The 13,310-nt window shown below is 37.9% G+C and overlaps 1 protein-coding gene across 3 annotated transcripts in view; it reads left to right on the top strand.

Annotated features, from left to right (window-relative positions):
• LOC144658878 (uncharacterized) overlaps nt 1–13,310 on the top strand; it is an 84,807-nt gene that overhangs the window by 33,183 nt on the left and 38,314 nt on the right. For all 3 annotated transcript variants that reach the window (XM_078519365.1, XM_078519364.1, XM_078519363.1), the window contains 7 exons: nt 238–321; nt 939–1,022; nt 1,987–2,070; nt 7,778–7,861; nt 8,817–8,900; nt 9,544–9,627; nt 10,582–10,665. In XM_078519365.1, the coding sequence (XP_078375491.1) occupies nt 238–321; nt 939–1,022; nt 1,987–2,070; nt 7,778–7,861; nt 8,817–8,900; nt 9,544–9,627; nt 10,582–10,665 (588 nt within the window). The remainder of the gene's footprint in view (nt 1–237; nt 322–938; nt 1,023–1,986; nt 2,071–7,777; nt 7,862–8,816; nt 8,901–9,543; nt 9,628–10,581; nt 10,666–13,310) is intronic.

The following is a 13,310-nucleotide window of genomic DNA, read 5'->3' as shown; positions in this document are numbered from 1 at the left end:
GGCTCCTTTCTATTTGATGCCTTGTTAAAGGTTCCTTTTTCTTGAAAAGAGTGTTGTTCAGTGTTATCCGGATACCGTCATCTTCCAAGATAATCAGACCAGAACCACATAAGGTTTTGCCTCGCTAAAAGTCAAGCTTTAATCCTCGTTTCGTAAAATGTATGTTATTTCCTCCAGATGTGTCATTTTTAATGTGATTTACATTCTTCATTTTTTTCCATTTTAATTTTTGTGCAGGTTTTGTTTTGTCTGCAAATAATCAATTGGGGTCTTCCTCAGTTGCACCATCTGGAGCTAGAACTGGTTTATTTTCAACACCAAGTAGGTGACATCGATCTCAACATTTTGTACAAGAAATGAGGATCAGTAGAAAAAAACCTAAACCAGACTAATGAGTAGAAATTTTAATGTAGACTGGATTCCGTATGTACTCTGCTGGCTGGAAGGCACATTATTTTCTTGTATGTCAGTTCATTGAGAGTACTGAACATGGTTTTATCTTCTTACCTGTGTAATACATGAGTTGAGGTGGACAAAAATAGTTTCAGCGAGGTAAACGATGTGATTTGTTTATTATCCGCTATTTTTCCGTTGCTACTACGTGTAAGTACGTTAAAACACCATAAGCAATGACGTTTAAATTGTGTTCCTTGGTTAAATAATCGGCTCTGAAACACTTTACACACCAGTTTGTCTTTTCGGCAAATGCGAGTTTATGACCACCATTTTTGTTTCAGCTTTGTTTAGGCATGGTCAACTCGCTAGGTTGTGCATATTGTCGAGTAGATCGAGTTAAGGAACCAATCATTTTGCTGACAAAATACCAAGGTCACTGATTTTGAATATACTAAACTAGTTATATGCTTCCAGCTGTGCCGTCAGCGTTTGATTTGATGGTTTTTCGATAATTTATATTGTTTCTTTCATTTTGTGTTCAGCTTCTGGATTGTTTGGGAAGGATCAACAGGGGTCTTCCTTAGTGACACCATCTGAAGCGGGAACTAGTGTATTTTCAAAACCAAGTAAGTGACACTGATCTGTAAGGTGACCACAAGAGATTACGATTGAAAAAATAAATTTAATACTAAACCGGACTAATTTGGTTGTATATTTTGTGTGTTTTGATGATTCAGGGTTAGAAAGCACATTTTCCTTCTGTTCCCTTCTGTTCTCACGTTTACACATGGAGTTTGATGAAAGTTTAATACACGGTTTTCTTAGTTCTTTATTTGGGCAGCACTTAAGTTTAGATGCTTAATTTCAGTGAGTAAAATTTAGAAAACGTTGTTTCTGCAAAGTTGTCAGTCTGATTGGTCAATTAGTTGCCTTCATTTAAAGATACATGGTATTTTCTTAGATTTGTCTTTCTCTATCTACCGTTGGTTTGCTGCGACCAAGAAATATGCAATCAAGAAAATTACCTCAAAACAGACAAGATGAATTATAAATTGGTTGAATAAGTATCACGTGAAAAGGACTTACAACAACAACAACAACAACAACAGCTCAAAGAACTTTAATGTAGTCGTGAACAGAACAGGCGAAAAAGCTTCATAGCTTCATACATCAGTCAAACATCAACACATCCTTGGCAATTGTGCCTGACTTAGTAATCTCTCGTAGACTTGGCACCAGTCCTACAGTATCCCCTTGTTATGGTGGGCCATGATGTCCTAAAACTAAATGCCATCAAAAGCCTACCTTTGTAAATGTGAAGATAAAGGTCTAACTCCTGCGTCCAGATGTGTGGGCTCCTTTCTATTTGATGCCTTGTTAAAGGTTCCTTTTTCTTGAAAAGAGTGTTGTTCGGTGTTATCCGGATACCGTCATCTTCCAAGATAATCAGACCAGAACCACATAAGGTTTTGCCTCGCTAAAAGTCAAGCTTTAATCCTCGTTTCGTAAAATGTATGTTATTTCCTCCAGATGTGTCATTTTTAATGTGATTTACATTCTTCATTTTTTTCCATTTTAATTTTTGTGCAGGTTTTGTTTTGTCTGCAAATAATCAATTGGGGTCTTCCTCAGTTGCACCATCTGGAGCTGGAGCTGGTTTATTTTCAACACCAAGTAGGTGACATCGATCTCAACATTTTGTACAAGAAATGAGGATCACTAGAAAAAAACGTAAACCAGACTAATGAGTAGAAATTTTAATGTAGACTGGATTCCGTATGTACTCTGCTGGCTGGAAGGCACATTATTTTCTTGTATGTCAGTTCATTGAGAGTACTGAACATGGTTTTATCTTCTTACCTGTGTAATACATGAGTTGAGGTGGACAAAAATAGTTTCAGCGAGGTAAACGATGTGATTTGTTTATTATCCGCTATTTTTCCGTTGCTACTACGTGTAAGTACGTTAAAACACCATAATCAATGACGTTTAAATTGTGTTCCTTGGTTAAACAAGAACATTGAGAAGCTTGAGAAGCTTAAAATCGGGCGCTTTGCCTTGAAAGGCAGGGTTCAGTACAGCAGAAACCACGAAGGAGTTACTTAAGTAGCACTCAGTCCGACTGTGTTTGTGTAAGTCACAGGGCTTGCATGAGCTGTATTAGTGTGCATAATATAATATCTAGAACGTTGTCGAGATTGCATTATTACTTAATGACATGATGGTTTCAATTTATAAATGTATCTCACACAATACAAATAAACGATTGAAGTAGACGACTAGACAATGTAAAGTTTGACTTAGCAAAGTGCAGTGTATTGGTAATACTGTAAGGTGCGGTTTCACCTGACGGTCGTGTGCTTTTCGGTATTTTCCAGGCATTGCACTTTGATGGGACAGTACTACAACTGTTTACCGGGGAACTACTATTGTCAAGAAAATGATCACAACTTGTTGATGAATGATTGAACATTTGTTTCATACCATTACTGTAATAGCAATTGATGAAGGCTTTTAGTACTGAACCAAAGTATAAGGACTGGGAAATACTGAAACCCATTATCAGCCACCTTAAACGGAAATATCTTGTTGGTGTTTCAAGGAATACAAGGAAACTTCACTCATCCCATGTATCTATGTATTGCGGTATTTTGTAATTTTTTGAGTGATTTTTGGGGATGTTTGGCAGGTGATAGTTTTTTTAAAAGAATTAGTAAAATTTAGACAACTAAGAAATATTGAAAATTTAATGTGAATTTAACATTGGAATTTGAAGTTAGAAATTGGCAGACGGACACCAAACAGTCCCGTGACATCCTGGAGTGTTTTTGCATGGGGGTCAACTGTGTGATGATGTTTCCATTTTTTTCTTCAATCCCCACTGATAAAGAACTGTTGTTGGTGTTATGTTGGTGTTATCACATGTCAAGCCTTTAACAAGGTATGAAAGAACACAAGGATTTAAATTATTCTGGTGCTCAATTTTTGCGTAACTAAAATTAATGTTACTCAAATTCCTGATGGATTCTGTCTTAAACTGTTACGAGCTTAGTATTTCCAAATTATTGCATGTCAATGTAAGGCAAAACAAGACATGCCTTGGTTCTTATGTAATTCTCTTAAAAACACATAAGATATTGACTATAATTTTGTCTGTGCTATGGCAATTCACAGTGGGGTGGTCTTGATGTGTCTTTAACTTGTAGACTGGACTGGACTGGACTAGTAAAACGCGGACTTGTAAAACGCCTCTAGACACTTCGAATTCCTTGGCCACAATCATCTTACGGCTCTCTTCAATACATAATGTCTCAAAAAAACAGTAACCTCAGAAAGAAGTCAGAAGCAAATAAGGTCGAAAGACCGAATTTGAACATATAACGGCAAATGTTCTAATGTCACGAACGTAGGAGTCGTGTAGGCCCGTCACCTTTATTTACCACATACTGCCCCCAAATTAAAACAGTACCCTCAGAAAGAAGTCAGAAGCAAATAAGGTCGAAAGACCGAACTTAAACATTTAACGGCAAATATTCCAATGTCACGAACGTAGGAGTCGTGTAGGCCCGTCACCTTTATTTACGATTGACTGTTGATTGCTGGACGGGCCCCGTTCAACCTCGTGCGAGCAATACAAACGACTGCACTCAACAGACGTCAAGTAGTGGAAAGAAAGAAACATATGCACACAACTCATAGCATCAATCCCGTTGTTTTAGTAGGGGTTTGCAGAACGAACATGTGCTATACTGCAAAAACATCTCCACGCTAAAACAGACCATAGAGTGCTCAAAAAAGCTAGAAATATGCCGTCGAAGAAACACACAAGAGCTTCAAACACAAATTGTTTCGCTCGCTAAACCGTTTAGTTTCCGTTTAGTGTCCGCGTTCTACAAGTCCGTGCTTAACAAGCCCTCGTTTTACAAGTCCGCGTTTTACAAGTCCGCGTTTTACTAGTCCGCGTTATACTAGTCCGCGTCTTACAAGTCCGCGTTTTACTAGTCCGCGTTTTACTAGTCCAGTCCAGTCCTCGAAATACAGTATGCCAAAACTCCCCGCCCTCTAAAGATAAGTCCTTGACGGTTCTTGTCGTTTTTCGGTGCCTATTCATCTTCGGCATCTTTCTCATCCACCTCTCGTTCTGTCCTGTGTCTGTCATCACACGAAAGAAAAGCTGATTCTCAAAAAATCTGCCACAAAAGGAAATTGACAAAAACAATATGAAAACCATATATCGAAAGTTTCTTATTCTAAAATTTTATCATACGTATTAATTCAGAGCTACAAAGAAGTTCCTCCTTTTGAGTTATTGATACTGTTCTTACAGTACCTCTTTCCACTAGCGAAATTTTACAAAATTCCTTCGCGGCGAAAAGGTAGCGCGAATCCAGAACAGACTCCAATCGAGCGTGGGTTAATTCTAGATTACTATTAATTAACTATTACAACATTCATTTTTAAAATAGTTTCCCAAGCCGACTAAGCTAACTAAACGTCGAGTGTATCTTTCAGTAAACAAAACATGCCGTTATGACGCCGGAAATCCAGCTCACGCATACTATACCCCGTGACTCACGCAAACCTCCGACTTACGTGCTACTACAGTCATTCCTTTCTAAACATTTTTTTTTTTACCACCACCGTACCTTTCTACCCAAAAAACTCATGAAACCGCCCGGTTTTAACCTGTTTTAACCTTTCAAAAATTAGAGCGTTCGAAACTAAATAAGATCCGTAATCACAAACAACATACAGCCGTTTACCAGCACTCTTTAAAACTCCTGAAACCCTTCAAAATCAGGCAAAATAAATCTTTGAAATAACCTTTATCAATGTTTCTTATTTTTTATTCAGTTCTATAAAATGCCTTTCATACACTACTGTCAAACAAAAATTTCAATTTCCTCAAAGTTTCAAGACAAAAGAATAACAAATATTTCGTGCACAATGTAATTTGATTAAGCCAATATTATCACGTCTAAAAATACTTCAAGCAATTCAGTGAAAACCCGTTTTTTTTTCGTATCAACGAAAACCACTTTCGAATAATCAATACATGAAAATAACAATAAGATCAAAAGGAAGAAAGGAACCTTTCTAATTATTTGAAGACTTTCAAAGCCGTGATATTATGCATCCAATCCGCGATAAAATTTAATTACAACAAAATCCAAGTTCTCATTTTGAATTCCATTTTTTTCAGTTGATACCTTTATCCAACTTGTGAAAAATTCCATTCAAGTTCCTATTAATACTGTACATTCCCAATGTTTTGCTCAGGACTTCAGAAGCGTCTTACTAACCAAATCTAAAATAATTCCAAAACATGCTGTACAAACATTCTACTCTTTGTGACAAACGACTTGACGACCAATTGTTCGAAATGAAAATCGACACAGTTCTTCCTAAATAAAAAAAAAGTTTTACGGCGGAGTCAGGCTCAAAAAATATACCGCAAGATCACACCCCCATTCATAGTCAGAAACCAGCAAACCATCTAGTTTGCTAAAAAAAACACTGCGTGACATCAATGACGTTACCTTTTTCATTTACAAAAATAACTTTAACTTGTCAAAGTAAGTGCAATTTCACAATGGTGAATATATCGGCCCAGTTCTCGGCCGGGTCCAGTTCTCGGCCACTTTGTGTTTAACGCGTTTTTTCACACTCCAGTTGAATCAAAAAGAAAAGGTATTTCCTTCAAACGATAGACTGATTCATGTGCTTTAAGTATCTTGAGTTTGATCGTTCAATTCGATATAGAAAGCTCACACGTCGAGTTTACGCGGAGGTAGTTGTTTGTTTACGGCTCCAAATTCATGGATGTAGTTAAATTCGTATTTTATCCAAAAGCCCCCACCATACGAGCTAATTTTTGGCATGTGAAACGTAGAATAATTCAGCTTTCTGCTTTAGTTAACTTTTCGTTGAACCGTTGTATTTTTTGGTCTTAATTTACTTCGAAATTTTTTCTTGCGACGTTTGCGTATTTGCCAGTTCTCGGCCACCCTGCTCGCAATCACAGCTTAGCGCTTGGTTTTTAATATAATTTCATCTGCTGCTGCCAGAATGAAAGAAATAAATGTTTTAAAAATAAAGTTCAATCTTATCTCTAAGTTTTGAGCTGACTCTTGTCTTGTCTATTATTTCTACAACACCTAAATATTTCAAGACCTTTTCACTGCAAAATAAACCATCTAAATGCACGGGTCACACAATGCGGTTTTGCCAGAACCTGCACATAGGCAACTAGGCGCGTTAAAATCCTTCTTTTCTAAAGTAAAACAAAGCATCATAAAAATAATTTGGGATCGATATAGTATAAATAGGTTTACAGAGTGATTTTATGACTGTGAAAATTAATTGAGCATTTTTTTACAGATAATTACGCACAAGCTTTTTAGTGGCTGAGAACTGGGCCAAGGTGGCCGAGAACTGGGCCCACAAATGGAGCTTTTATTTTTATTATTGCTCGGGCAAATTAATTTTTGACCGGTCGATAGCTTTACACCAAAAAGCTGAATAATGTAGCTAGCTCTGGGAGAAATTTCAAGTTCCTGCGGTTCTTCTGAGGTAAGAAATACAAGTTTACGTCAAAAGTGGCCGAGAACTGGGCCAAGGTGGCCGAGAACTGGGCCCACAAATGGAGCTTTTATTTTTATTATTGCTCGGGCAAATTAATTTTTGACCGGTCGATAGCTTTACACCAAAAAGCTGAATAATGTAGCTAGCTCTGGGAGAAATTTCAAGTTCCTGCGGTTCTTCTGAGGTAAGAAATACAAGTTTACGTCAAAAGTGGCCGAGAACTGGGCCCCATACTGTACTTTGCACCGTAAGCTTTTTTCTCTGTCCTTCCGCCGAAGCAAAAAAACACAACCTGATTACACATTAACCCAAAAGTCGACCAAGTGTGCCTGCAACGATTTCCTGTCAAAACTAAAATGAAAACCATTGCGGTATGCGTCACCCGTAGCGGTTTTGTAGCAACCCCGAGCTATCCCCGTCTTTTTGGCCGCGCCAGGAGACTACGCTCTAGGACGACCAAAGGGTAAACCTTAAATCGGCCACGCCCGATTAATAATCGGCTCTGAAACATTTTACACACCTTTGCATTAAGCTATATTTCTTAAAGTTTGTCTTTTCGGCAAATGCGAGTTTATGACCACCATTTTTGTTTCAGCTTTGTTTAGGCATGGTCAACTCGCTAGGTTGTGCATATTGTCGAGTAGATCGAGTTAAGGGACCAATCATTTTGCTGACAAAATACCAAGGTCACTGATTTTGACTATACTAAACTAGTTATATGCTTCCAGATGTGTCGTCAGCGTTTGATTTGATGGTTTTTCGATAATTTATATTATTTCTTTCATTTTGTGTTCAGCTTCTGGATTGTTTGGGAAGGATCAACAGGGGTCTTCCTTAGTGACACCATCTGAAGCGGGAACTAGTGTATTTTCAAAACCAAGTAAGTGACATTGATCTGTAAGGTGACCACAAGAGATTACGATTGAAAAAATAAAATTAATACTAAACCGGACTAATTTGGTTGTATATTTTGTGTGTTTTGATGATTCAGGGTTAGAAAGCACATTTCCCTTCTGTTCCCTTCTGTTCTCACGTTTACACATGGAGTTTGATGAAAGTTTAATACACGGTTTTCTTAGTTCTTTATTTGGGCAGCACTTGAGTTTAGATGCTTAATTTCAGTGAGTAAAATTTAGAAAACGTAGTTTCTTCAAAGTTGTCAGTCTGATTGGTCAATTAGTTGCCTTCATTTAAAGGTACATGCTATTTTCTTAGATTTGTCTTTCTCTATCTACCGTTGGTTTGCTGCGACCAAGAAATATGCAATCAAGAAAATTACCTCAAAACAGACAAGATGAATTATAAATTGGTTGAATAAGTATCGCGTGAAAAGGACTTACAACAACAACAACAGCTCGAAGAACTTTAATGTAGTCGTGAACAGAACAGGCGAAAAAGCTTCATAGCTTCATACATCAGTCAAACATCAACACATCCTTGGCAATTGTGCCTGACTTAGTAATCTCTCGTAGACTTAGCACCAGTCCTACAGTATCCCCTTGTTATGGTGGGCCATGATGTCCTAAAACTAAATGCCATCAAAAGCCTACCTTTGTAAATGTGAAGATAAAGGTCTAACTCCTGCGTCCAGATGTGTGGGCTCCTTTCTATTTGATGCCTTGTTAAAGGTTCCTTTTTCTTGAAAAGAGTGTTGTTCAGTGTTATCCGGATACCGTCATCTTCCAAGATAATCAGACCAGAACCACATAAGGTTTTGCCTCGCTAAAAGTCAAGCTTTAATCCTCGTTTCGTAAAATGTATGTTATTTCCTCCAGATGTGTCATTTTTAATGTGATTTACATTCTTCATTTTTTTCCATTTTAATTTTTGTGCAGGTTTTGTTTTGTCTGCAAATAATCAATTGGGGTCTCCCTCAGTTGCACCATCTGGAGCTGGAGCTGGTTTATTTTCAACACCAAGTAGGTGACATCGATCTCAACATTTTGTACAAGAAATGAGGATCAGTAGAAAAAAACCTAAACCAGACTAATGAGTAGAAATTTCAATGTAGACCGTTGATTCCGTATGTACTCTGCTGGCTGGAAGGCACATTATTTTCTTGTATGTCAGTTCATTGAGAGTACTGAACATGGTTTTATCTTCTTACCTGTGTAATACATGAGTTGAGATGGACAAAAATAGTTTCAGCGAGGTAAACGATGTGATTTGTTTATTATCCGCTATTTTTCCGTTGCTACTAGGTGTAAGTACGTTAAAACACCATAAGCAATGACGTTTAAATTGTGTTCCTTGGTTAAATAATCGGCTCTGAAACACTTTACACACCTTTGCATTAAGCTATATTTCTTAAAGTTTGTCTTTTCGGCAAATGCGAGTTTATGACCACCATTTTTGTTTCAGCTTTGTTTAGGCATGGTCAACTCGCTAGGTTGTGCATATTGTCGAGTAGATCGAGTTAAGGAATCAATCATTTTGCTGACAAAATACCAAGGTCACTGATTTTGAATATACTAAACTAGTTATATGCTTCCAGCTGTGCCGTCAGCGTTTGATTTGATGGTTTTTCGATAATTTATATTGTTTCTTTCATTTTGTGTTCAGCTTCTGGATTGTTTGGGAAGGATCAACAGGGGTCTTCCTTAGTGACACCATCTGAAGCGGGAACTAGTGTATTTTCAAAACCAAGTAAGTGACACTGATCTGTAAGGTGACGACAAGAGATTACGATTGAAAAAATAAATTTAATACTAAACCGGACTAATTTGGTTGTATATTTTGTGTGTTTTGATGATTCAGGGTTAGAAAGCACATTTCCCTTCTGTTCCCTTCTGTTCTCACGTTTACACATGGAGTTTGATGAAAGTTTAATACACGGTTTTCTTAGTTCTTTATTTGGGCAGCACTTGAGTTTAGATGCTTAATTTCAGTGAGTAAAATTTAGAAAACGTTGTTTCTTCAAAGTTGTCAGTCTGATTGGTCAATTAGTTGCCTTCATTTAAAGGTACATGCTATTTTCTTAGATTTGTCTTTCTCTATCTACCGTTGGTTTGCTGCGACCAAGAAATATGCAATCAAGAAAATACCTCAAAACAGACAAGATGAATTATAAATTGGTTGAATAAGTATCGCGTGAAAAGGACTTACAACAACAACAACAGCTCGAAGAACTTTAATGTAGTCGTGAACAGAACAGGCGAAAAAGCTTCATAGCTTCATACATCAGTCAAACATCAACACATCCTTGGCAGTTGTGCCTGACTTAGTAATCTCTCGTAGACTTGGCACCAGTCCTACAGTATCCCCTTGTTATGGTGGGCCATGATGTCCTAAAACTAAATGCCATCAGTAGCCTACCTTTGTAAATGTGAAGATAAAGGTCTAACTCCTGCGTCCAGATGTGTGGGCTTCTTTCTATTTGATGCCTTGTTAAAGGTTCCTTTTTCTTGAAAAGAGTGTTGTTCAGTGTTATCCGGATACTGTCATCTTCCAAGATAATCAGACCAGAACCACATAAGGTTTTGCCTCGCTAAAAGTCAAGCTTTAATCCTCGTTTCGTAAAATGTATGTTATTTCCTCCAGATGTGTCATTTTTAATGTGATTTACATTCTTCATTTTTTTCCATTTTAATTTTTGTGCAGGTTTTGTTTTGTCTGCAAATAATCAATTGGGGTCTTCCTCAGTTGCACCATCTGGAGCTAGAACTGGTTTATTTTCAACACCAAGTAGGTGACATCGATCTCAACATTTTGTACAAGAAATGAGGATCACTAGAAAAAAACGTAGACCAGACTAATGAGTAGAAATTTCAATGTAGACTTGATTTCGTATGTACTCGGCTGGCTGGATGGCACATTTCATTGAACATGGTTTTGTCTTTTTACCTGTGTAATACATGAGTTGAGGTGGACAAAAATAGTTTCAGCGAGGTAAACGATGTGATTTGTTTATTATCGACTAGTATTGCGTTGCTACTACGTGTAAGTACGTTAAAACACCATAAGTAATGACGTTTAAATTGTGTTCCTTGGTTAAAAAATCAGCTCGGAAAAGTTTATACACTTTTGTATTAAACTATATTTCTTAAAATTTGTGGTTACGGCAAATGTAAAGTTTATGGCCACCATTGTCTACCTAAAAGCAAGCGAACAAGCCTACCTATAAAAAGCAAGCGATACAAGCGCAAAATAAGTCACTGTGTGAAATAAAGTCCAACATCCTAGTGGTAAATAATAGGAAACGAACAAGAACAAAAGCTACTTGATGACCAGAAATTCCTGGACGCATAAGGTGAATTGGCCATGATTTATTGAAGAGATAAATCAGAGTTTAAATGAAGTTTTTATGCACTGCTCTGGTCATAAAATTTGCAACGGCAAATGAAACCTTTCGACTGTTCCGAGTGTATCGAAGCTACCAAAATTATAAGATTAAAAAATAACTAATAGTCTATTTGACTGCCATTATTGTAGTTTTGGAAAGGAAATGAATACATTAACATTTTTGTTAATATAGCTAGCAGGTTAATATAGCTAGAGCAATGCCGATAAATTCGCATTATACTGACATATAAAGATAGTAAAATCTTACCTCAAAACGCGTCCTAACAGTACTGCACCAGAACACGAGTGTATTCGAAACCAAAATCTACCAGAAACAGTCAAAGGCAACAATATAAGTACCTGCAAGCTCTTAGGCTTTATAAATTAATGAAGTGGAAATGCACATCTAAAAACAAACGCTACTTATATTGTGGATAACGTGCCGCGCAAACTGTCTAACGGTCGAACAATGTGGCCTAACAATGTGAATGTCGATGTCCACTGCATGCCAGAAGAGGTTTCTCGTTGCGCATGCTGTCAGTTAACACTCTCTCTTGACAGCTATTGCGTGTGTTGACAGTAATACATTGAAGGTGCTTTTCAGAGAAGCATTGCGTGACGACAGAAGAGAGAACAAACACCGTCTTGAGGGCCTGGAAATAATGTAGCTAGAAGGGTCGTATGATTGTCTCGCTAGCCATCGACATGATCGAGTTACAAATTGCCAGCTAGGATTCGGTAATTAGTAATTCCCAGCCAGGTTTCCGTCAATGAGTTCACTGCCAGCAAAATTCAGTTCGAAATTTAAAATTTGCCAGCCAGCGTAAGATTAGCTGAAGAGCGGATATTTTGTGGAACGGATCCGTTGGGTACCTCTGACTGTAGCTGCTCGTACTTCATTATCATTGCTTGTAATGAGTTCTTCGATCATTCCTAACTTCCAGGTTCCTCTTGGTGAACTCTCTTTCAGAAGCACGACATCTCCCTGTGTGGGTTGAGCTTTGGATTGAACTCTAGGAGCTTTCAAGTGTTTCTGCATCCTTTCTCGTAGACTCAGCACATATTCATCGAACCACAGTTTCCAAAACGTGTCAAGATGTTTCTGGCCTTTCTTCCATGTTTCCAGAAGTTTCTGTGCAGAACTAAGTCTTTCAACAAAGTCTGGATCTTGCGGCTGTTCGTCTTCTGCTGCTAGGAATGGTACACCGGTTTTTGGATTTAGACTAAGAAAGTCACCAGGGGTAAGTGCGAATCCAGAATTCAGATCAGCTCTCACGTACACTAATGGTCGTGAATTTACAACAGCTGTGACTTCTGTAAGAATGGTTTCTAATTGGACAATGTTCAAACAGATCTTTCCAATACTCTTTCTAAGAGCCTGCTTCACAAGTCCCACAAGACGTTCATAGAAGTCACCCATCCAGGGGGCCAGTTAAATGAAGAAGCTCCATTTGATTCCTTCATTGACAAGATAGCTCTGCATGTCAGGGCTAGTGGTGGCAAACTTCCATGCTTCATCAACAGTGGACTTCGCTAGCTTGAATTGTGAGGCATTGTCCGATATAATCTCTTTCGGCTTGCCAACCCTGGAGATAAATCTTCTAAGGCACAAGAGGAATTGTTCTGCAGACATGTCATTAATGATTTCTAAATGAACAGCTCTGACTGCTAAGCAGGTAAATAGGCAGACCCACACCTTTTGTGTTGCTGATTGGTTATTCACTTTCACATACAAGGGTCCCAGATAGTCAAGGCCTGTATATGTAAAGGGTGATGATTCTTCTATTCTTGAGGCTGGGTACGGAGCCATCTGGGGCATTTTGTATGGGCCTCCTTGATGTCTTCTACAACTTCACTAAACTAGTTATGCTTCCAGCTTCGAGATGGTGAGCCAATCATCTGGAGCTGGAGCAGGTTTATTTTCAATAACAAGTAGGTGACATCCATCTTAACATTTTGGACAAGAAATGACGATCAGTAGTAAAAAGAGTAAATCAGACTAATAAGTATTAATTCCATTTGTTCCCTGATGTGCCACCAAGGAGATT

Source organism: Oculina patagonica, chromosome 6 (assembly GCF_052425735.1).
Source record: "Oculina patagonica isolate OP01 chromosome 6, crgOcupat, whole genome shotgun sequence".
Classification (NCBI taxonomy): Eukaryota; Metazoa; Cnidaria; class Anthozoa; order Scleractinia; family Oculinidae; genus Oculina; species Oculina patagonica.
The sequence above is the reverse complement of the archived record's forward strand: the minus strand, read 5'-3'. Positions and strand labels throughout refer to the sequence as shown.